We start from the raw sequence: 24511 nt of genomic DNA, 5'->3' as shown, positions 1-24511 counted from the left end.
AAAAATGTAACCTTAAGGAGAGAAATTACTTTGTTCACTTTAAATAAAATAACTTGTATATATTATAATACAGTTAAATGCACAAAACTATTTTTTCTAAAAATGTTCAATATCTTCAAAAATACACACCCATAGCACTTTCATACTAAAATATTGTTGTAGTATACAAAAAAACTATAAAATTCAAAGCAATAATAATAACTATGTACATAAGATATTAGTATCATGCCGAAAAATGCAGCTTCTTTCCATCGCAACATTTGATATAAATTAATATTACATACTAGTTTAATTAAATTAGTTGTATTTATGCAATGAAAGGTATACGTTAATTATTAATTAATTTGTCTGATTGTATCTGTCCTTTTTGTTAAGGTTTTTTTTTTTATAAAATATATAAAAATTTTTGTAGTTTCAATAATGGTGACAAAGTAAAAGTAATTTTAACGATTTATCTATATTTTTTAACCAAATATGGTAAGACAATTTTTGAATATTTACTTGATTTTTGTTAAGTACGCTAGAAATCGTCTTTAAAAAAATAATTTTAGTAAGAGTAGTTCTGCTTGTAGGAGAAGGGGCAGAGCATCTTTCAGTAGCCTTAAATTACATCTTGATTTTCAAGATTATTTAGAAATCAAATCATGTTCGTGTTTGAATAAAATAAAATACAATTTTTTAATTAGAAAGTTAATTTCCATAAAATAATAAACAATTTTTGTTTCAAATATTTGTTTCTTAAACTTTATAAATTTGGCTTTTACGTTAACGTTAAATTTAAGGTCATCGACACGTGACTGAAGGGGTCAAATAGCTGAATAACCTTTACTCAAGTCATTTTTCTCAAAAAGGCTTCGTTGAAGAAATATTTAGTTGGCAAGATTAAAATGAGACATCTACAATACTATACTTTATACTAAAATATCTTATGGGCATATTCTTTCCAATTTTACGGCACACAATTGTATCGTATTTTCTATACAAAAAGTGGCATATTAAGGATGTATGAGCATGACAACAATGTTTGATTTAAAGGCTCAAAATTTGTTTGTAGGTAGTCTTTTACTCAAAGAATATGTGGTTAAAATTTCAGCTTCGGTATCCGTGCAAATTTTTAAGAAAAAAGTCATTAAAAATGGATATAAAATACATTGGCTCTTATGGAGGAATCTCAAAAAACGACATATTTTGGAAGTTTTTGATAATTTTCATTTGGAATGAATGAAAACAAATTTAAAAAAAACTTTTTAATAGAAAGTAAACATATTAGCAATGAAATAGAAAAGATTTGTGCCCCCACTACCATGCTCATACATCCTTAAGGCTGTACTATACAAATTTTAAACATTCTTTGATTCGCGTGAGATTTCAAAATTTTTTTAATAATCCTCTTAAATATTCATTGATGGAAAAAAAAATTTATAAAGAAAAGCGGTTTTCCAGATCAGAATGGTTAAAGTTACTATTGAACTTCAAGCACTACGATTATACCCTTTACTCTATTGATTTGATATTTGGATATCTTATAGGTATTCAAGTATTCATCGTATCATGAAGATATATTCAGCGCCGGATTTAATAATTTTTCACCTCTTCCATTGTGTATATGATTGGTTTTGTAACAAGTTGCACCATGAGTCATCATGCACAAGGATCGTCCCCTTTTCTGCATTCTCCATTATTAAATAATTCTAAAATATAAAATTTTGCCACTCCGTAAATCTGCTGCTCTAGGTTCGGGCCTACTCGATCTACCGAGCGCTGGATATAGCGAAAATTTAGTTTAATTTACGCGAGATCAATCAATAATATAGAGACTACTAAAGACTATTAAGTAGGAAGAACAATGACACTATCGCTTCCTGGAAAAACTATTAATATTCTACCTCGTAGACTTTCTCGAGCTTAAACAGTAGGTAGTTAATTTCGCTCCAGGAATAAAGTAAAAAATTAGACATAATTTAGTAACACACAATCTATTTAAGTGTCATAAACAAAAAATAATAATTTTCTACTTCCCTAGTAATTTTCTGCTTCAAACTCGAAAAATTTGTCGTATTTTCTTTTCTTGTCGTATTTTTTAATTTAAATAAATGTGTTGATATTTGTTGATGAGTTTAACTTAAGATAATCATTTTGACTTAAAAACACTAAGAATTTTGAACACTTTGTCCCTGTTACATGATACTTTATTATATTTCTAATTTGTAGTTACTAATTGTAACCTGAAAAAAGTAGAAATTTTTGGAAAATATAGTTGTTTTAAATAAAAAAATATTTTAGATTTTAAAAGAAATTATAATAAAATCTCTTTTTTTTTTTCTTTTATACTATTATATAATTCAAATTAAGTAACGGCAAAATGAATAAATGACGTCACTATATTATATAAAATGTTTTGTAGTTTGACGTCATTCAACTTAATTTGAATTTACGGATTAGGATATAAAAATTGTAAATATTTTTTTAAATTTTAGATTAATTAATATTATAAAATTCAAATTTAATAAAAATGAATATTCGTACGATTCTGAAAGTTAAAATTATTTGATGCAATTTTAGAGAGCGAGCGAAAGAACGAATGTATGTGATATTTTGCAAAATAAGTAGATTAAGGATTTTTTTGCAAAATTTAAACAGGTTTAAAAAAATAATGTATGTGATTTTTATATTTCTTTGAAACAATATATTATTATATAAAATAATGATAAAAAAAACTGTTTAAAAAAATATTGTTATTTGGTCAAAGAAATAATAATTTTTTTATATAATTTTGAGTGTATTTAATTAATTATTAATCGTTGAATGAATATATTTGTCATTTATAGAGTTTATTAAGACAATAAAAATATGTTAAAATATATTTTATAGCCGTATATAATTAATATTTTATATATATAATTAAAAATTTAAATAAAATCCATTTTTGTTTTGTTCACATTTTTCCTTATCGTTTTGGGGCAAGTTTTTTTTTTTTTGTACAAATAGAAATTTTTAAGTTCTTTGTAAGTAATAATCTCTTCGCGTTAAGATCTTTATTAGTGCGTTTTCTTATACTGAAACTTTTTCTTGAAAGTTTTTTTTTCAAAAAATGGTGCAAAATTTAACAAAAATTTGGGAGTGATTTTCAATATACGAAAGCATAATAGAACGGCTACGCCAATTGCCGAATCTGAAATTTTTTTCTTTTAAACGTGTATCAATTATGGGACGTTTTCGTTTTTTATCCTATTTTTTCATTTTTTAGAACTTCATATCATTTTTGTAGAGTAAATATCCAAATTTTAGTTTTTTACCTGTATTATTTATAAATATATTAAACAAAATAGACAATTGACATATATATGGAACACCAAAGATAACATCATGTATTATAAACATCATATCGTACCCTGACAAGAGGAGTGTTGTATGGCGAACGTTTGCTAAATCGAGAAGTATTATGTCTCAAAAATTGGCGTTTTTAAGCTGGGATTCAAACATTTTTTTGAAAGAAAGAATATACTGGAATTCATAATAGAGAAGTTGTATCTAAAGATCAGAAATGTTGGTCACTCATCGTACTTGCTTTTTTTACTTTTATGAGCAAAAATTATCCACGGACTTTGGTGTGCAAGGAAGTTGGTCTGCATAGAATGTAGAAACGTAAAGATTTAACTTTATTCAATGAGTTGGTTTTATAAAGGCTAAATAAAGGTTTATGGATTTGAACCTTCCATCAACAATAATCGAAGAGCAAGAAGGATTCGGTAATGTGGTTGGAATAATGAAAGAAATAATAAATATTTGTAATGTGATTTTTTTTAATATGATATATTTTAACATTCGATTTAACATTTTATTAAATCTATTTATAATTTTTATTTTTATACTAAAAAAAATTGAAAAATAAAATAAAAATTTCTCTACATATATATTTAAAGTGACAACAAATATTTAAAAAAATTAAATACTCTTTCTATATAATAAATAATACAACTATATACAAGTGGTCCTTAAACTTAATGTTTTGAGATAATTATTCTTCTCAAAATAAAAATAATAATAAATGTTTCTAATTTATTATGCTTTATTTTTATCAATGAAATAGCACTGTCACTGAATGTGTGAGTGCAAAAACATGATAAATTATGACGAAGATTGAAATTATTTATACCTACAATCAGTAGTAGGTAGGTTCTTGTATGTATTCAAGATGATCTGTTAGTTTTCTAATTAAAAAAGAAAAAAGTAAAATATACGAAATTTTTAAGATTGAATAATGTCTTAAGAGTATTTTTCTATGCTAACGGTAGCCGCGATACTAAACGCTTCAAAGAATGATTGAACGCATGAATCAGTTCAAAACTACCCTGCAAATGAATATAGAAAATTATAATGTCTGTCCTTTTAAATTTTTGAAGAAACTATTCATTTTTTCTATTTTTTCTTTAACTCCGGCAATTTTAGAAGATTTTGCATAAGAATTAGATCAGCTGTAAAGTTGGGCAAACATAAATGAAATTGGATAAGCCATGAAAATGTCACTAAAAAGCTACCTCTGATTGCAATCCATGGGATTAAGGAGAAGAAACGGATCTATATACAGACTGAATGACAGTGAAACAGACTGAATTGTTTTGGAAAGAATTGAATAGTGTGGTTCTAAATCCTTGAGTAGGAGTTACAGATTCGATAATAGATCAACTTGAACAAAAGTATAATTTGTGTACACTTTGTGCCATTAAAAACGCATTAGTTCATTTTAATTGTTATTACTATAACATGTGATGAGTACACTAAAAATGTAAGAATGACACTGCATATACATAAATTTAATTAATTTATATGGAATTTTAAGAATAAATTTTTATTATTATTTTACATAAAATACAGAATGGGCCAAAAGTCATTACACAACATAAAAGTATCTAATTGTGTGTATCTGAAAAAAGTAGATAATTTCCAATCACAAACAAGATTACGCAAATTTTTCAATGGGTGGCGATTTTTAATCCATCCTGTATATTACCATAGACAAATTTCAACAGGTACAAAAATAATCAGATGCAAATAAAATTTTAAAGCTTCTTTTTTTCTTTTAAATGCAATTTTTTGTCAAGAATTAGCAAATTTAAAAGAGATTATTAAACTCAATAAGCTCGCACTGTAGCCGTACCGTGTAGTAATTATACTTAATATGGTAGGCAATGTCAGCATACTTAATTGAGTAAATGCTCAATTTCACAATAAACGTTTTTTTATTCTCCGGTTAAGATTATTATTAAGATTTTACTGTCGACGTATTGTATAGTCAGCCACTCACTACCAGGCGGCGTTCGATGGTGACTACTACACAGTTTCACATTAAATTAGTTATCTCGATTAAAATCAATATGAAAAGAGTAATAACTTGTTCATAATTCACTTCATCACAGCACTAATTTTTTCTACCAAAAATTTTTTGCTAGAGAGAAATCAATTTTGTATTCGAACTAAACTGAAAAACAAAAATTTGATATGTGATTTATCATTTACAGCCAATGAAAGTTTGTTCTGGTTTGATTAAATGGTAAATACAAATTAAACAATCGTTTTATGTATAAAGAAAAATTTTTTTTAAATGTACCATTTTCCTGAAATTCGTAAAAATTGTTTAGCTGCTAAGCGCTAATGATAAAAGTAGGTACAAACAGTTTTTAAATCTATAATAAGCATTTGAACTGGAATTCATAACTGATCCTTTTATTTCAATAAAACTTACACGACCATTATTTACATTTATTTCATTTTTTTTATAATTTGTGCTATAAAAATCCAAACATACGTATACAGTTATTCAAAGAAATAACATCTGGTCAAAACAATAATGAATCACTTCCCTAAAGAATGTTTATGAATTCCTATAAATATATTTGTATTCCCTGCTGGCACTTCCAGTTGTTAATTGGTCGTACTTCTCTCAGGGACAGTCTATTCGGCAATTTATTTAATATAAAATTAACAATTAAATAAAAATAGTCTTTTTTCAAAACTTAACACATGTGACCTACATTTAATATTACTGAAAAATTTGTATTTTATCTTTCCTTGGTCTTTTGATGTATACTTTGTTTCAAAATAAACGCACCAAAAATCTATAAAAATAAAATTAGTGTACAAAAGAAGTAGTGTGTAAGAATTGTAATATAGTCAGTTAGCCAAAATAACTAGCTATAATTAATCTTCCTACACACACTATCGAAATCAAGTTTTTTTGTAGATTGGTGCCTTTATTTTGCAGCAGAGTATATTCTCGAATTAAATCAACATGCATCAATTAATTAGTCTGAACGGAATATTACACGGTAATACGTACACTAAGATTTAAATATACTGATACGTGTTTATTACATTCGATTCTATCTCATCGTAGTATTCATACTATGTACACACCAACTATAAAGCCGAAACTCCATTTCTTTTTAAAGCTCATATTTCCTCACACAACAATGATATCTCGAAAATATTAGTTCGGAGTGTATCGCCTTCTACCGCTAAGCCGTAGCAGTCTTAGGTTAAATTCGAACGAAGGAAATTACAGAGTAAACATTATTAAACTAACTAAAACAATTGCGGTTTTTATTTACTAACATTCTTTAAAGCTTCATAAAGGTTGGCTCTTTTTAAGCGAAAAATAATAAAATTATTATGTAAAATTAACTGCGTTCAATAGAAAAAATATTTGGTCTCGCAATTAATAAACATTGACCAAGTTGTTGCAAAACTAAATTGGTATCGGTTTCATTAATATTTGGAAATACATTTCGGTAGATGGAAATCAACATTACCACTTTATGAAAGAAAAGAGAAAACTGAGATGTTTCCTGAAGTTCGCTGTTTGACAAATGTGTTTGAATTAAATAAAAATATATCATTCTTTAAAATGTGATGAAAAACTGATAATTCTAAAGCAATACACCTTAAATAAAAAATGAATTCTCTTATGTTTTCAGATTTTCTAGATTTCCAGGACTGCTAGCTAGATACACTATTTTCCTATGCACATATTTAACGCGTTAAAAGTCAACTGTAAACTAAACATCCATAAATTGTGTCTTTTTGCACTTATCTTACGTTTTTTGAAGTTATAATATGTTCAAAAAGATTAAATAACAAAACATACTCACTTTAACAATATACAATTACGTTGCGCTAAAAGAGAGTCAACACAAAAAGCTCTACATTTCAGGTGGCAGACAAAGAGTATAGGGTAGAGAAGAAGCAGGAATATAATTTTAAGTGACATCTGGAGTCTGTGGCGATCAACTATTAAGTTTGTAGGCCTTTGCGGGTATGACTATTAAGTTTAACTACTTTGCGGGGGCGACTATTATCTATTAAGTTTAAAAGCCTTACTCGGTAGAGGCGCTGAAACTCGTATACTACGATTTTACATTAGCTCATATGGGCTGCTTCTCCTCTACCCTATGCTCTTTGGTGGCAGATTCTATTTGGCTCCATGCTTCCAACAAAGCATTACGTAGTCTTTTTAAATACTTTATTTTTCGTTTTAAATTATCCTCATATTCATCTAAAATTTAGAACTTTTTACACAGAGATCATCTTCATGGTTTTTAAATACAATTTCAAAGATTTTGAAGTACAAAAAAAACTTTAAACGTACCAAAATACAATTAGGTAAAAAACAAATCTAACTTTGATGACATTATTACGAAGATATTAGTTTATCGAGCAATTTATTGTCTTTGTTCTTCTCTTTTAATATTAATCGTCATCGAACTATCATCATCGTTGATTGTGTTTGTTCTTGAACAATTTCCAATTAGTTGTTCTTGCTGCTGTTGCTGAACAATGGTAACCACACTTGTGTTACCATCATTATCCTGCACCTAGACAAATGAAAATAGATTTTTAGTCGGAATAATTCGTACAGATCTAAACGCATAAGTAAATGAAACATTTCGATATCTACACATATCTAATCTATGTGTAACGCCAAAATTAACCTATTTACTCTCTGACGCAAAAAAGGGGTGTTATAAGTTTGACGTGTCTGTTTGTGGCATCGTAGCTCCTAAACAGATGGACCAATTTTGATTTTTTTTTTTTAATTTTATTTGAAAGGTAATTTAATCGAGAGTGTTCTAAGCTATGTTTTAAGAAAATCGATTCAGATTGGGCATAGCTACAAGGAAAAAAACCCATTTGTCCGGGATTTTTTAAAATAAAATTTGTATTGCACTTACCGTGACTTGATAATTTTGTTTATAAGATTCCTGCTCGATTTGTACCATTGGCGAATGCTTCATTGGTTCACAGAAATTATGTAAGTTACTTTTTTTTATTGGTTCATTGCAAAAATTGTTACGATTTTCTCTCATATAATCGTAATTATGTTGTGTATTTATTGGACTTTGTTTCATTGGTTCACAATATGTTTGTCGTGTGTTCTCATATTGTTCCTGATTACTTTGTTGTTGTTGTTCTTGTTGATGGTGATGTTGTTGTTTAAACTGTTCTTGTTGATTATTTAACGATTCAGTGAATGTGTTTATTGAGTGATTTGTTTGGACAATTGTATAAAATTGTTGGTGTTGACTAGTTTGTTGATTTTGCTGTTGATTATAATCTGTATTGTATTGTTCTGATGCAATATTATATGCTGATTCTGTTTTATTGTTTGGTATGCTTGATTGTTTTTGACTAACAGCCAGATTGTATGAATTATTAATACTTGACATTACGGTGTTTGGTGATGGACTCATTGCAACCATATTTTGTCGTTGATTTGCTACGTTTATTAAATCTGTAAAATAATACAATAATTAAAATTGACATTTAAACAAGTGAAAATGACGACTGTATGATATTAAATATGACAATTTTGAAATTAGTAGTTTTGAGCGTGTCAAAAATCCTGGACAATTAAAGAGGTTTTTAATCATACATATTCGGTACGTTGACCGTATGTAAGAGATGACCACCTAAACTTAATTTTACAAAAAGATGTAACTTCGCTCTTAAATTGGTGAGACGTGTATTTTAAGAACAGAATATAAGATAAATATTTTATAATATATAATAAATTATTTTAATTTATAAATTACTTTTATATTTGGTTTTTGGGCAAATCTTTTTGGACTATGTGTCACTCCAATTTTAGTGGTAACTTTTTTTGGACAAAATTGTAAAACTGGTAAAAAAATGTTCCCATTTGTCTCAAAAGCTTAAATTTACAAAACTACAGACGGTCAAGGTTCATAAATTGGATGATGCTTTATCTCCTCGAATATTAATTATCAATTTATCAAGATTTTTACATTTTTTACAAAATGTCGAGACCAATATATTTTTCATGAAAAGGGTTAAATTATTTTTTTGAAACTGCTAACAGTAATTACTACTCTTAGTAGCGGAACATAAAATATCAAACTGTGTTTAAAAAAATTTTTGTAAAAATTTGAACAATAAAATGAATATATAATATATTTACTTTTTTTCTCAGCATCGTCATTTCGATATCTGGCCAATTGTTGATAGACTTGTTTCATTCGTTGTATATTAATTCGACTAGCTACTGCATGATTGACCATTGGCAACGGATAATTTTTACCAATAATACATTTGGCTGCACGTTGTACAGATTCAGGTGCTACCCACGGCTCGTGAATATAACGTGTTGGAAAGTTTTTAAGTACTGGTAAATATCGTCTGAAAATAGCAAATATAATAATTATGTTAATTCAACATTTTTATTGTAACATTGTCGAATGTAGTTCAAGCAAATTATGGCATAAATCATTCATGAAATAAAAAGTTAAGTAATCAGCTAAGTGACCGAGAAAGTTAAGGCATTCAATGTCGTTGGATTTAAATTCCGGCAGCGACAGTATGTCAATTATAATTAAAGGAACGTTTAATTGATTAAACTGCCGTTTTCTATTATGAGAAATCAAGCAAAAATTTTAAAATGAAAGTTTTTTTTAATAAAAAGTTGATTAAGCAACTAAGATGAAGCAGGTAGAAGAGCAAACGTAAAACAGCCCAAACCTTTAAAAGCAACAAAAATTGGTTATGGAAAGGGAAATTTGGCTAATCTACTACTCAATTATGGGAAATCCATTAGATACAAATGAATATTGTATAAAATATATATCAAGGTTTTCTAAGTTTTGAATCAAGTTTGTAACGCTCAAAAATATTGATGTTACGAACAAATTTCTGGTATAGGTGCTCATAAAATCAGCTAATTATTCCATTTCCGATTGCCTTTGTACTCAGGACGTAAAAAATGAGGTCGAGTTCGTAAATGAGCAACATTGATCAATTGGGTCTTGGGTTCGTAGGACCAATCTTGTAAACCGTTAGAGATAGAACAAAAATCTAAATATGAAAAATGTTCCTAATAAAAAAATAAACAACTTTTGTTTGAATTTTTTTTTTTTTAAACATTACTGTTTGTCTGTGAGGGCGCAAATTAGATCAAAACTTTGGTGTCCATTTTCTCCAAAATTATAAAAGATAGGGAGTAAGAAAATTTGCAAGTAGCTTTGCAAAATTTGCAAGTAGTGATCTTGTGAAATATTTTCGAAAAAAGTTAAAACATTCTAACTTTTAAAAAATAATCCAAGCACTGGCATTCGGCACTTTCTATACAGGGTATTTCAACAATTAACTCAGTCAACTGTTTGTTTTCACTTGTTTTATTCATTTTCTTTGCAACTTATGCTTACCTAATGTAATCACCATTTGGATCAGCTTTTCTTCCAAAACGAACTGGACAATAACAATGGAAAAATTGCTGGAAAAATGATGAACATGATAGCCACATCCACATACCAGCATTTACTGACCAGTCTGCGTCCAAAAGTAATTCTTCAAATACCTATAAATACCAAAATATGCGTTAATTAAATGTTAACTAATATTCAATTATAATTATTTATTTGACTAAATACCTTCATTCCCTCTTCCCAAGACAACCATAAATCACCACGAGTTAAAAAACAAGCGACTGCATGTCTTGCTAAATGATGAATCCAACCTTCCTCTCTTAATTGAGTCATAATTGCATCAATCCATGGAAAACCAGTTTGACCCTATTTATTAAAATAACATTAATATAAAAAAAAAAAAAAAAAAAACTCAAACATAAAACAGCAAAATTTATTGTGATATTATTATTATTGATAATAATTTCATAATTTCTGATAAAAATTATTTGATCAATTAGTTTTAATTTTAAATAGTAGAATTATTAATCGATTATCGTTTGATAAATATCGAGATTATTATCAATTGATAATATCTTATCAATTATAAATCAATTTTCAAATAAAAATATCGCCTTGAAATGACCCCCTTGCTGTTTGAGAACTACAGGCAGAGAGATGCTTCAAACTTATAACAACACTGTTTCTTGTTGGGATTTAAAAATACACCAATCTTTAACTTACATTAGCCCATTTTGCCAACGCCTCAGCATTTTTATCCCATGGTATTTGCACACAAATTGGATTACCAATCATTTTGTCAAAATTAGCATTTTTGGTTGCAGCACAGTAAAAAAATTCCCTCCATAATAATTGACCATGTAATGAGAGTGGTGGACATGCCTTTTTTATTTTTTTGTACAAATCAGTTAATTGGTAATAGAAGAGTCGTGTAGATAAACAACCAAATCTAAGGTATGGTGATAATCCAGTTTGTGATGGCAATAATGATTGTGGAGTCATTTTTGGACGGCCAAATGATGCAACCCATGCTTTTCTTTCTAAATGCCGTTCCAGTCGAGCCAATGCTTCACTCTCACCACCTTGCCATACTGGTGGTAATAAACCTTCAGTTTCAAAACCTGCAAAACCAAAAACACAATATTATTTAAAATCTGAACAAGATTCTAGATATATTTACTTTGCAAATTTTTATTAAACTGTTTTTTTAAAGCTAAATAAGACACCAGACTTGACACCTCCGCTAGTCCGCTAAAGATTATAGACTTTCGGCTTTGAATACATATGCGATAAGTGATATAAATTATTAAAACAATGAAATACCTAATTCTTCCAATGTCGGTACACCATATTTATCATCGTGGTCATCAGTTAATGGTGTTGTTGCATTACCAATATTTTTCTGGGTGATTCCACCTTCAGCCGCTGATGGAGCATCCATATTAGCAATAACAGCTTGAAACTGATGATATGTGAGTGGTGCTTGCCCTCCATTATTTTCAATAATTCTGTAAATAAATAAAAATTCATAACTGACGATTAATATACATTTATTATTTAAATTTAAGTAAGGAAAAGTATTATAATTTTAAAGCAATGTAAAACTATCGCTTGAAAAGATTAACAATAAATCTAGAATTTATTAGAACTGTGCACAGATGTAACAACTAATAACAAAACTGTTTTGGGATATACGTTTTTCTATAATAGTGCAAACCACCTATTTATTTCTAGGTGTTAAAGCTGTGCACGATTCCACTTGGTAGGAAAATGAAAGCCTGGTATGATCATTTTACAAACAAAGAGATTGTTTCACATAATGCAATAATAAACATCTAAAATTATTTGTAACTGGTTTGGAATCTGTAAAAGTTGCATTAGATTAGTTTGCTTAAATACTTTTTAATATAACTGAACCCATTTTCATTAGAAATTATTAAAACGCGGGGTAGATTCTTTCTTTGTATACGTTTTTATATATAACGATAAATACTTACGATAATGGTAAACCGACAAGCAAAAACAATTTGATAAAAAGGCAAATAAATTTAGAGCAATAAATGGATAGACAGGGAAAAAGATTGTATTTATCCGTGCGAATAAAATAATTTATTTAAATACGGTTCAATTCAATTTAACATAGATTACACACACAAAACTACTTTGAAAACTTAACTTGTTGAATGAAGTTGACTGACATCAATAGCTAATTGAAACAAACAACCAGCGCAGAGCATTCCTATGCGTCCGACGAGAAGTAACAGAAGAGTCGAATCCCCCGAATAAGAAAAATGTGTAATAAAGGGTTTGCGATTTAAAATATAAAATTTGTTTGCCCTTTAATAGACACCGTTATTAAGTACGCGACATGTACTAACATCTATGTAACTTCTCGTGCTTTTAGCTTAATTTTAAAATTTGCATATATTGTTTTTGAACAATCAAGGATCGAAAAGAAAAAAGTTTTTGGAAGCAAGAATTTTTTCTATTGTTTGTTAGCAATTAGAAGTAGAGAATCAGTAAAAGCGCGTTAACTTATTACGCTTAAAAGATAACTTAAAATTAGAATAATAAAGCCATCGAGAAAAGTGCGCGTCTATGATGTTGAATAGTGAAAAAAACAATAGATAAATAATTAATTTACATACCTGAAAATCTTCTCGATTAAATTCAATAATTGCGACAATGTGTAAGTGTAACATTAGTGTTTATGGGCGTCGCTAAAAATGAATTGTTATATTCCGCGTAATTTTTACAATCCGGAAAAATAACACCCAATCTCAAAAGTTTCATAAAATTAAAGCAAATTTTTGTAAGTGAATAAATGAAAAGTAAAAAAAGTTTCCTCAGAAAACAATTTTAAATTCCCCATTTCATATAATTTTAAAAGATGTATAATTTTATACGTATTTTATATTCGACTTTTCCCGAGTGGATAAGAGGATATTTTTCTACAGTACATAATAAATACCAGTTTCGAAATACCCGATATACCCAAAATAAATATCCGATTTCGATTCAGAGATTTGATCGTAACACAACAAATAAGCAAACATACTTCCGATTTAATAAAAAGACAATTTTTGTTTGTCTCCCGAAGTCTCCGGAATTTCAAGCCAACTGTTTTAAAATTCCCATCAAAATCGATTTAGCGGATTGGCCGTGAAAAGATAAAAAATGTAAACACACTTTTGCATTTATATATTAGTACGAATTTGTATAGAATCATTTCGTAGATTCAGTGCCAATTTGTCATTATCGTCACAATAGATGCTACTCATTATAGCGACGCCAGTTAATTTGATTTGTTTTACCCTATGTATATGTAACTTTTTTTTGTAAAAACAATAAATATTACTATTATACACAGGGTATTTAAACAATTATCCTTGTCAGTTGATATGTATTGTTAGTAATAACTATAAGCTAAGTTATACAACCTGTTGGTAAAAAAATATTGCTCCATTAAATAATTTTAATTTGAGATTAGCGCAGCTACTTGTTTTGACCAGTTTTTAAGTAAAATACCAATAGAAATTCCTTCTTCTAATGAAAATGCTTACTCAGCTCTATTGCTCTTCATATTTTCTATCAATAAATTCCCAATAAATAGCTTTAAGCTTTGTGTGTGCGGAATTTACAGTATCTTTAAATAACCTTTTGCATGAATTAGAAAAATAAAATAGAAAAAAATTTAATACTGACTGGTGTAACTTATAAAGCGTATGTGAGACGCGTTGTACCACCGATATGCCCAATTCGTTACATAATGCTGTAATGTTTTCATCCCGTACACGGCCATATGGTTCTGGATCCTCTTCAAATGTTAAACTTGTTGTACCCCATTCTTTGAATAATTTTGGTAATGCGTCAGCAGGTTGTCCACGTATTACGAATAGACGTGAATTTAATTTTCTTAGACTACGATCTAAATCTTCTAAACATTGTAATAAGAATCTGAAAAAGAAAATTTAAAAATAAGTCTAATTTTTAAGTCTTTGAACCACTCTTCTAGGTTGTGTAAACTCTTGCCTTTTAAAAGCAGTATAAGAATTTTACAATAAAAATAAAAAAATTTTGTTGGTTTGATTAATATTGGTAAAACTAAATGAATTCGTCTCCCAATATTCTAGGGAAAAAACTCAATTTATTAATAATTCTAGAAATAAATCTATTTTAACATAAAATAAAAATTGATCTTCAGTGTTATCATGATAACAAATACCAGAGCATCGTCATTGAAGAAATATGTAGTTCTATCAAGGGGAGCAGGTGCACTGCCCCCTCCCTTCATGGGCTTATAATTACCATAGAATTGTTGACTAAATGTTTTTATAAAACATAATGTAGAATTTATAAAATTTTAAGACTAAAATTCTGATATACCGGTTATCACTCTCTAGGTTTGCTGTTTCCTAGGCCTATCCAGCCTACATGGATATGTATATACAAAAGAATCTCACTAATCGGTACTGTTAAAAACCGGAGGGTGTCCGATTATTGAAATGTTCGGATTATTAGATTGTATAGAAAAGTTCATAATAAATAAAAAGGGAATGAGAATACTGAGGTTTGTTTTAGTGAAACTTGCGCGGAGGAGCCGGATTATTGAACGTACTTATACTTGTTACTTTCGAACTTTTATGTAAGTATATTGCTTAAGTCGAAATGAAAAAGTTTATATATTTATCTGCTGGTGTTATTTATGATAATTCCCAACAAATTATTCATTCAACTTTAAATTTCTAACTGAAAATGCGGTTATATAGACCTTTTCATTTTAAATAGTGATTACCTTTTGTTTTGGACACTTATGTCAAAAAAAAAAGTGATAAAATGAATAACAAATATCTTGTATCTTTGTATCAACTTATTACTGTCTGCCCGAAATAATTATGAATTGTAATTGTAATGAAAAGATTTATTAATGTCGATTTGACTTGCAGCAAGATGTAGTGTAGAAAAGGAGAGTTTTGAATTTGAAGAGAGTAAACACAAATTTTTTTAAATTACTGCAGTCGGATTTTGGTGCTGGGCATTATGGGCTTGAGCTCATAAGCCTTTCTTAATAAGAAGGTAAGTCAAAAAAGGGGACAAAAATGTAATAAAGTTTTTAAAGGTAAAATTACAGACATATTTTTTCAATGAAAGACATCGAATATTTACATCGGCAAAATGTTCCGTGTGTATTTTCTTTCTCACTTTGTGTTTATGAAAGAAAAACTAAAACCCTACCCACCAAAACTACTATTACTATTACTAAAAATGCAATATTCTTTATGTTACAATGCAAATTTTCATAGAAAACTCTATAATAAACAACATTTTTGATGACGTATCTGTCAATGTAGAGAAATAAAATTATTTTAATAGTATTTTATGCATTTGTGATATTGCAATAAAAACAATTACAAAATTTAACTGGATATTAGCTACACGCGCCAAATTATTCATTTGTGTATAATAATTATATGCATGCAAGTAGGGGAATATAGGGCATAGAGAAACACGGGGCACACTCATTAATTTTTGTTCCAAAAAATTGGGAAACGAATTTCACGGAATTATTAAATCACACCGACATTTTTCTGTTGAGCGTTCGTATGTTTAATTATTAGTAAATATTTTTCGTAATATTTAACATAATAAAATCCCGATATTCAAATGCTTAAAATTTCCAAGCCTTTTTTGGGTCATGGGGCACACTGAAATGAAGCATAAGTGGTAGTGAGGCAAACAAATTTTTTTTTTCCCATTTTCCCCATCTTTCTCTACATATTACTATACTGATAAATAAATGACGTAGGTATACATTCACAAATTTTAGTTGCATCAATCACACGTGGGCAGAAAAGAGATAAATAATTATAGAAGTCATTAGAAATCCATTACTTTCGATAGCTTTCTATTTCACTCGCACTCACATAATTGTACTCTCATTCTCATTATATGTGATTTTCACTCGCACTCCATGGTGCACAGCACCGATTTAACGCAGCATTGGACTTCTATATAAAAATTTTTTGTCTCTTATCTAACATGAGTCATACAATTTATTATAGCATAATAATGTTTTTACTCCCTTTCTTTTAATTAGTGGTGTCTGCGTGCTTGCCTGCCGAAAAAATTTTGTAACCCGTTTCCCATGATCTAATCGAGCTAATCTTTGCAGACAGACCCGAGTTTTGAATATGAGTTTATTTCTAAATGACCTTTAACATCAAGGTTAAATTCAAGGGTAGAATCACTTCCCTCTTCGATTAAAGGGGGTTCTGATACTTTTTGAAAATCGTGTACAATTCAAACTTTAAATTTAAAATATACTTTATTGCACCAAATTGAGATGATCTCAATAGATATACAACAAAAATAAATGATGCAAATTTAAATCACTGAATATTATAAATTTATTAATGGTAACAAAATATAAATTTAACAAGTAAAAACAAACAACTGACTGAGTTAATTGTTAATTTGCGCCCTCACGGGTAAACGGTGATGTTATCGAAAAAATGTAGCAAACAAAAGTTGTTTACTTTTTGATAAGGAAAAAATTTTTTACATTTAAACTTTTGTTCTATCTCTATGTTAACGGTTTACAAATTGGGTCATACGGTCTCAAGACCTAATTGACTTATGTTGCTCATTTACGAACTCGACCTCACTTTTTACGTCCTGAGTACGCTGTAAAAATTTCAGCTTCTTATCTTTTTTGTTTTTGAGTTATCGAGTAAACAGGCGAACAGACGGACAACCGAAAATGGACTAATTAGGTGATTTTATGAACACCTAGACCAAAATTTTGTGCGTAGCATCAATATTTTTAGCGTAACAAACATGAAACTAAACTTCGTATACCTTGCATATGACATATATGCATTGTATAACAGTGTCTTATCATTAGAACAAGCGATGCTTTTTATTAATTCAATTATATGCTTTTTTCAGTTTAAAACAAAACTTTTAGCTAACGCAATTTTGAATTTTTTGATTATACAGCTTTCCAGCATACAAAATGGCAATTGTACTTCTATGAGAACTTAAATAAATGAAAGTTGTATTGGCTGAGTGATTTTTACAAATTTGTACAAATTAATATCATTTTCCATCAGATGAATTGTGACGATTTTCTCATAATCGCTATTTTGTAATAATCATAAAAAATTTTATTAGCACAGTTTTAATTATATTGATTAAACACTGTTTCTCATATTTGAATAAATTTGATTATAAATTTTTCTTACTGCTATGTAAGCATTTGATACAATTTTTGCAATTTAAAACTTGGAAACATAAATAAATAATAAGTAATTTTAATTTATTCGTTATTTCAATTAACATCTTTTGCAAAATTGTTGAAAAGAAATTACATATTCGAAAATCTTTTTCGAAATGAAAATTAATGGTTATAATTCCAGTTGAACGAAGTTGCCACCAAAAAAAAGCACATCCTTCAAATGTAGCATTCTATAGGTGAAAGAATTTTTAAAATCGGTTAAGTAGTGAACTCAAAAATAACGGTTTGTATATATTTTCATATAAATTTTCATCCCCTATTTCACCATTTTAGGGAATGAATTTCGAAAAATCCTTTCTTAAATGACACCTACAGTATAAAATCAATATTCTCTCAAAATTTCTAACTTCTATTATTAGCGATTTAGGCTGGGCGTCGATATATCAGTCGCGACATTGCCTATCGCCCCTCCAGATTTGTTCCCTCTCTGAAATGTTTCTGATTTTAAATAATATACAAAAAAAATCATTTTGAAATCATCAAAATCGCAGGTATTATTGAGGACTCTCTAAGAATGGCTATTTTATGTATTCCTTTACTCGACTAAAAAGAAAGTTTCACCATAAATTTTTCCACTCCCGAGGAGGGATAGCTCCCACGTCCTGAGTAAGATCGCAAAAATTTTTGTTTTTAATTTCTTTAAGTGACCTTTAAACAATGCAGTCGCACAGTTTATAAAGATTCATTGACTGGCCCTGGATGCCGAGGTTAAAATCATACGGCTATCCATTACATTTAATAATAAGAAATATATGACTTTACTGGTATATTTTCACAATATTTTGCTGCTCACAATATTTTTTTAAATCCGCCACTGCTACCCATACAGGATTAAAGTTTGTTTCTGTAGTTTAAAAGTACAATGCAAATTATTGTACAAGGAAATATTAAATATTACTTAATTAATTGTAAAGTAAATAAATAAAATATGATATAACAAATAAAATATATTATTATGTTACTGTTTGTTGTTGTAGTGTTATTGAAAATATTTTTTACTATAGGGTTTCATAAAATATGTTTGTAAGTCTACAGGTTGTGTTTTCAAAAATTGGCATTGTACAACCACGTTTTCAAAATATGAGTTCAAATCGTAAAATACTAATACAGGATATTTCAGAATTGCACGGAAGTATTTTAGGTACTCTTATCCTCTAATTCAAAATAAGCATAAAAGTTCATACAGTGTGTCGCATTTAAGATGAAGACACCCTAATACTTTCATCATTTATAGGAATATCGATTTGAAAATTAGCATAGTCATACAGGGGGATGGGTAACATTTTTTAAAATAATTAACCGAAACCGTGAGTAATTAATTTAAATTGTGACTAATAGATGAGCCAACAATCAATTACGCACACGGTAAACACACGCAATTTACCATTTACCTATTCATAACTCATCAATGTCAAACAAGTACAATATTTTACATTCTATGAGAAACAGTGATTACTTAAAACTGAAAAGGTATATTTACTTTTAGCCTTCTTCTTAAAAAACTAATAGTTATCCACCCAATTTTTAGACATAAATTTTTTATTTGCGTCCCTCTAGCCCTCCTTTTCACATATAGGTTTGACCTATAAGTCAGTTTGTTTTAGCATTAATCCTTAAGTGTCTATATCAACACTTAATCACAAGGTACACACATAAAAATTTTACCTAGGCATGACTTGAACAAAACGAGGAAACATGAAAATTTTGCACGAACGTGACTTAAATAGAATGAATATAAAAGTTTTACAACTGATTTCTTATCGTGATACCAAAAAAATAAGCTGAAAAGTCCAAGAAACACTAAGATCATGGACGAAATCAATTCTCACTACTCTAGTTGCTAAGGTCAAATCCATCGTGGTGGCGATTCAGCAATCATAATGCTAATTTTTTGGTTTTTCGACCCTGACCACGAGGTGGTCCGGCAAAATTTTCAAAAACTCGACCGCCCGGGCTTAACCTTTTAAACCTGTAATAGGGGATAATCCTGATATCGAATTGGCCATATTACCCATAACAATGTAAAACTAGGCTTGATACCATGACAAAATTTGAAAGTGAAATTAAAATTGATTAACAAACGAAGCAGTTATAAGCAATCAAAGATTGTATTCAAAGGTTGCCCCCATCTCCTTTTAACAAAACAAAGTTTTATATTCAATCTCTAGGGTATCTTCTTCTTTGCTTAATTAGGAATTTTTAACGTTCATATCTTGCATACTAGTAAAGATTTTCAAAAGCCAACTTCACTTTTCTATTCGTGAAGTGAGAATTCTTCATCTGAAGTGATAAAAAAAATTTAGTCCGATCCCCTATTGAAATATAGTACAAAGTATACTATGGCCTGCCAATATCGATATTTATCAATATATTGATCGTTTGAATTATGCTTTGAAGCAATAATATTGAGGAAAAAATATTGAAGAAAATGTGGGTCTATCTTACACGATTAATATTAGTGAAGCAATATGTATGGGAAAAGTCGAATACAAATAGAACCTGCTTAAAAGCATACCTTTCACGATCAATATTATTACATCAATTTCAAATCAAGCAATGGATAATATTTTTTTTAAGCGGACGCAACACACTTCGATTATACTAGAAGTAATCGACTTTTACCATACATTGCGTCAAAATATCGCTTTAATAATATTGATCGTGTAAGGTAAGGCCTAATAACATATAAATTGGCATTCGATAGGTAAATTAAGCGTGGATAAGCAAGTAGTAATTATCTACATCAAGGACGGAATTCAGTTATAAAGTATTTAAAGACGCCAAATTGCAATATTCTAACATCATTATGTCATTAAAATTGCATAATAATAATTAAATTTAAATAAGAGAGATAGATAGTTGCTTATCAGTGAAGTTGTCGAAAAAATAAAATAAATATTCAGTTGATTTTTTTTCTCGGCAATATTTTTAGGAGAGCGATGATGAAGAGGCCGTGCACCGGCGAATATACAAATTACAGTTTATATTCTTGCCAAAGTAGAAACCAAAGATTAAGACACAATATAGATTAGTAACGGTGGAGTGGTCCTTAAGATTTAGTTGGATGCAGAACCGAATTCTCTCGTCTTTTAGAGAATTGGCCTTCATCAAATATTTAAGTTACACAAGGGAGTATTTTACACTTTTATGTGTAGTTATGACCCGGTTTTCCAGCCATGACGTAATCCAAATGGCGACTTATGCAATAGTTTGTGAATATCTTTTTTGATTTCATATACTTTTGTTATTTAAAAGCTATGTCACCGTAAACTTGCAATTTCTACCAGTTTGTGAAAACCAATAAGTAAGATTGTAAATTTATCTTCCAAAAAAGATCTAAAACCACTCCAATATGTGTCTTTTGTAAACTGCGTAGTTAAGTAGTGATCGATCTCAGTCGTACGAATCGTAAATGTGCCTATTCATAAACTTAAAAATTCCGCAACAAAGTCAAAACAATCAAATTTTATTTATTTATTAGATCAAACTCATTGATTGATATAAAAGAATACAATTAAACATACCGCCATTTATTGATACCAACATTAGATGATCCAGCAAACCACGGATCTAATATAAATACACAACGGAATGTAGTTGCCCCAACAAGCCCTTCCCGTAACGATGGATTATCATGTAAACGTAAACCTTTACGAAACCAATGTACCATATGCTTATCAGGCGGAGGAGGTCCACCAGTTTTGCGTATATCGCCTGCACTGCCAACGCCACTGCTCATAGCTCTCCAAGTACCCTCATAATATTCAACACTACAAAATGCTGCCGAATTTTTAATATTAATTTTTGTCATAAATAGACTGTTCATACAATAAAAATATTAATTAAGAGAACTTTTTATTTAAAAGTAATATAAGATGTGTACACAATATAATACACTTTATTTAAAAAATATAACTATTTGTTTTATGGTATACAAAATATTTTTATTAGAAAAATACCTAAGACAATATTTTGATTACATTTCGATTTATAAACAAAATCACAAACAAAAAACACGATGTTTTATAAAAATTTAAATGTATTTAAATTATGAAGTTATCACATTATTTTTTAAAAATTGTATGGAAGTATTAAACAACGAAGTGTATGTAAACTTGTAAAATTGTTTCAACTAAACATTCTATGATATTCTCTGTGAGTAAAACACGACAAACACAACGTGACTTGTATGTAGTCTTGATTACGATTGGTTATATTAATCACATGGTATAAACAGTCACGTTGATTGAGATGTGGGACTTAAGTGATGTGGGCAGAGTGGGTCTCAAATACATTTGTACAATACAATTATTATTATTGTAGGGTAAAAACTTGTACCTCATGAATAATGTACCTTAGATCTTCAGTTTCTTAAAAAATATTTCTATGTGTTAAATAACAACAATTGTTGTAAAGGGCAACAATTTTTGTTCTTTTCGTGTTTACTGCTCTTGAGCTATAGCCCAATTCTGCAATCTAGAGAAGCAACAATTCGCATTTTTTATTGTTAGTCTACTCAGAGATTTGGCCTTCTTCAAATGTTTAAGAGCTTACACAAAGTGATTGACAAGTATGATGAGAATTTAAAGTTTACTGCTTATTGATTAACAAATAGATCATTATGTTTTTTTCTTTAAATATTTTTCTACCCAAATCACGCATTGGTAAGTATTTTATTGCAATATACTTCAATTTTAAACATACCGAAAAATATGAAACAAAAGCAAAACGTTCAGTGATATAGTGTAGTAACGTACTGTACTACTGATCAATGATTATAGGTAAGTTGTATGGCTTAACATGCATATACTAGCGTAGCATAAATGGTAAAGACGAAGTCCTATTCACTCTGAGTCAATCAAAAAAGCAGTTGGACTTGAGAAGATTAATGTTCTTTGATATTATTTTCTAGAATGAACTGTAAAGGTTACATGTTGAAGGGAATGCCTCTAAATACAATCGGTGGTAGTGATTTTTTATTAAAAACATATACATAAATGTAAATTGTGATTCTAGGTACTACACACTCCTCCATCTATCTTCGATGTTTATGCAATTTTTTTTTTTTGCAAGCTAAGAATCTATTTTATATATAAGTTTATTTTTGGATGGAAATTGCAATTGTTTAGACACATTTCTTAAGAGATTTTATGTATTTAAGGAAATCATAATTTATAAATAGTTCATGTAAGCAAAATCTGACCGAGATGGTTGCGTCAGGAATAAAATATCAGTCTTATATAGTATATATAGATATTATCCTATCTAGTATATTATCCAGTTGTTCATTTTTATACCATGTATGTATAAAATATATTAAGGTATACTAAGTTTAGTCCCAAGTTTGTAACGCTTAAAAATATTGATGCTACAAACAAAATATTGGTATTCATAAAATCACCTAATTAGTCCATTTTCGGTTGTTTGTCCGTCTGTTTGTCTGTGAACACATTAACTCAAAAACGAATAGAAATATGTATCAAGCTGACATTTTTATAGCGTGCTCAAAACGTAAAAAAGTGAGGTCGAGTTCGTAAATGAGTTCGTTTTTTATACAAAAATAAAAGTTGTGCGTGTATGTGACATGTACTTGTGTGTGGGTATCTAAGAGTGGCTACCTTTCTTTACTTACATGACGTAAAAAACAAACTATTGCGTAATCAACACTGTCTATACATGGTACTTCTTATGGAAACGATGGTAATAAATTACTAGCTCGTTAATGTTAATATGTTTGCCTAATAAACTTATAAATAAATTATTTAAATTTATTATATATTTTCGTTCAAATTATTTGCGTGTTTTTTCCTAAGCGGTGCATTTTTAGACCGTGAGTATATTTTTCGTCAAACCTAGACATCAAAAGCTTGAAAATGAGGGGTGAATCATGGAATTTGATAAAGGAATAAGAAAGATAAGAGTAGAACAGAAAAAAACTTGCTATAGTAATAATATATAAGATAGGGCCAAAACCTTCATTTTCGGCTACTTTTTTACATTTCGAGAAACTTCTTGGTCTTACTTTGATCGGCTGTATCTCGGTTAGTATTGAATCTAGAAATTCGTTTTACATACCAAATTTTAGCAAGTTTAATGTCCTACAACTTTATAATGAGCTTAAGTAACGAGATATAAGCCAAAAACTGGAAGAAGTCCGAAAAATTTGGGATTTTTGGCCTCCTCTCAAGTTAGCACAGGGTTCTTTTGGTCGAAAACTTAGGATACACATCCTAGAGTACCCGCAAATAGCCTGTAAAAATTTCATACACCTTAATACTTTCTAGCTACCCCCTATTTTTTTTATATAATGACTGGATTAAACTGTTAGCTTCTAAATAAAATACATCAAAATACTTGTACAGTGAGATTACAAAATATAATGCTGAAAGAAATTCAGCTTTTTAATTGAGTGATCCAATCTGTTGTTGTTATATCATATATAACTTCAATTATTAAAAATTACCCGTTACTATTTATGTAACAATATTTAATAATTATT

The 24511-nt window shown here is 28.9% G+C and overlaps 1 protein-coding gene across 2 annotated transcripts; it reads right to left on the bottom strand.

Moving 5' to 3' along the window:
• Window positions 1-3994: 3994 nt before the first annotated feature.
• LOC123293869 (cryptochrome-1-like) lies at window positions 3995-21996 on the bottom strand. Of its 2 annotated transcripts, XM_044874829.1 has the most exons (10): window positions 21972-21996; window positions 21537-21792; window positions 14421-14672; window positions 12039-12223; window positions 11439-11836; window positions 10941-11081; window positions 10716-10867; window positions 9476-9693; window positions 8229-8788; window positions 3995-7871 (listed from the first exon to the last, which is right to left on the bottom strand). In XM_044874829.1, exons 2-10 carry the CDS (start codon window positions 21749-21751, stop codon window positions 7719-7721), a joined length of 2274 nt encoding a protein of 757 aa, XP_044730764.1. In that variant the 5' UTR covers window positions 21752-21792; window positions 21972-21996; the 3' UTR covers window positions 3995-7718. The 2 variants fall into 2 exon arrangements, with proteins under 2 accessions (XP_044730764.1, XP_044730763.1); XM_044874828.1 differs by lacking the exon at window positions 21972-21996 and having other exon boundaries at window positions 21537-21946.
• Window positions 21997-24511: the final 2515 nt, after the last annotated feature.

The sequence above is a fragment of the Chrysoperla carnea genome, chromosome 2 (assembly GCF_905475395.1).
Source record: "Chrysoperla carnea chromosome 2, inChrCarn1.1, whole genome shotgun sequence".
NCBI classification, from domain to species: Eukaryota; Metazoa; Arthropoda; class Insecta; order Neuroptera; family Chrysopidae; genus Chrysoperla; species Chrysoperla carnea.
Note: the sequence above shows the minus strand (reverse complement) of the source record. Positions and strands in the feature narration are given on the sequence as shown.

What these genes read in the sequence shown, in the direction of transcription:
- LOC123293869 (XM_044874828.1), bottom strand. Translation starts at nt 21,838, where the DNA reads ATGAACAGTCTATTTATGACAAAAATTAATATTAAAAATTCGGCAGCA. An exon ending in ACCGACATTGGAAGAATTAG is followed by an intron (nt 11,837 to 12,038) that starts GTATTTCATTGT and finishes TTGGTTTTGCAG; the next exon opens with GTTTTGAAACTGAAGGTTTA. An exon ending in TGACGATGCTGAGAAAAAAA is followed by an intron (nt 8,789 to 9,475) that starts GTAAATATATTA and finishes ATTATTTTACAG; the next exon opens with ATTTAATAAACGTAGCAAAT.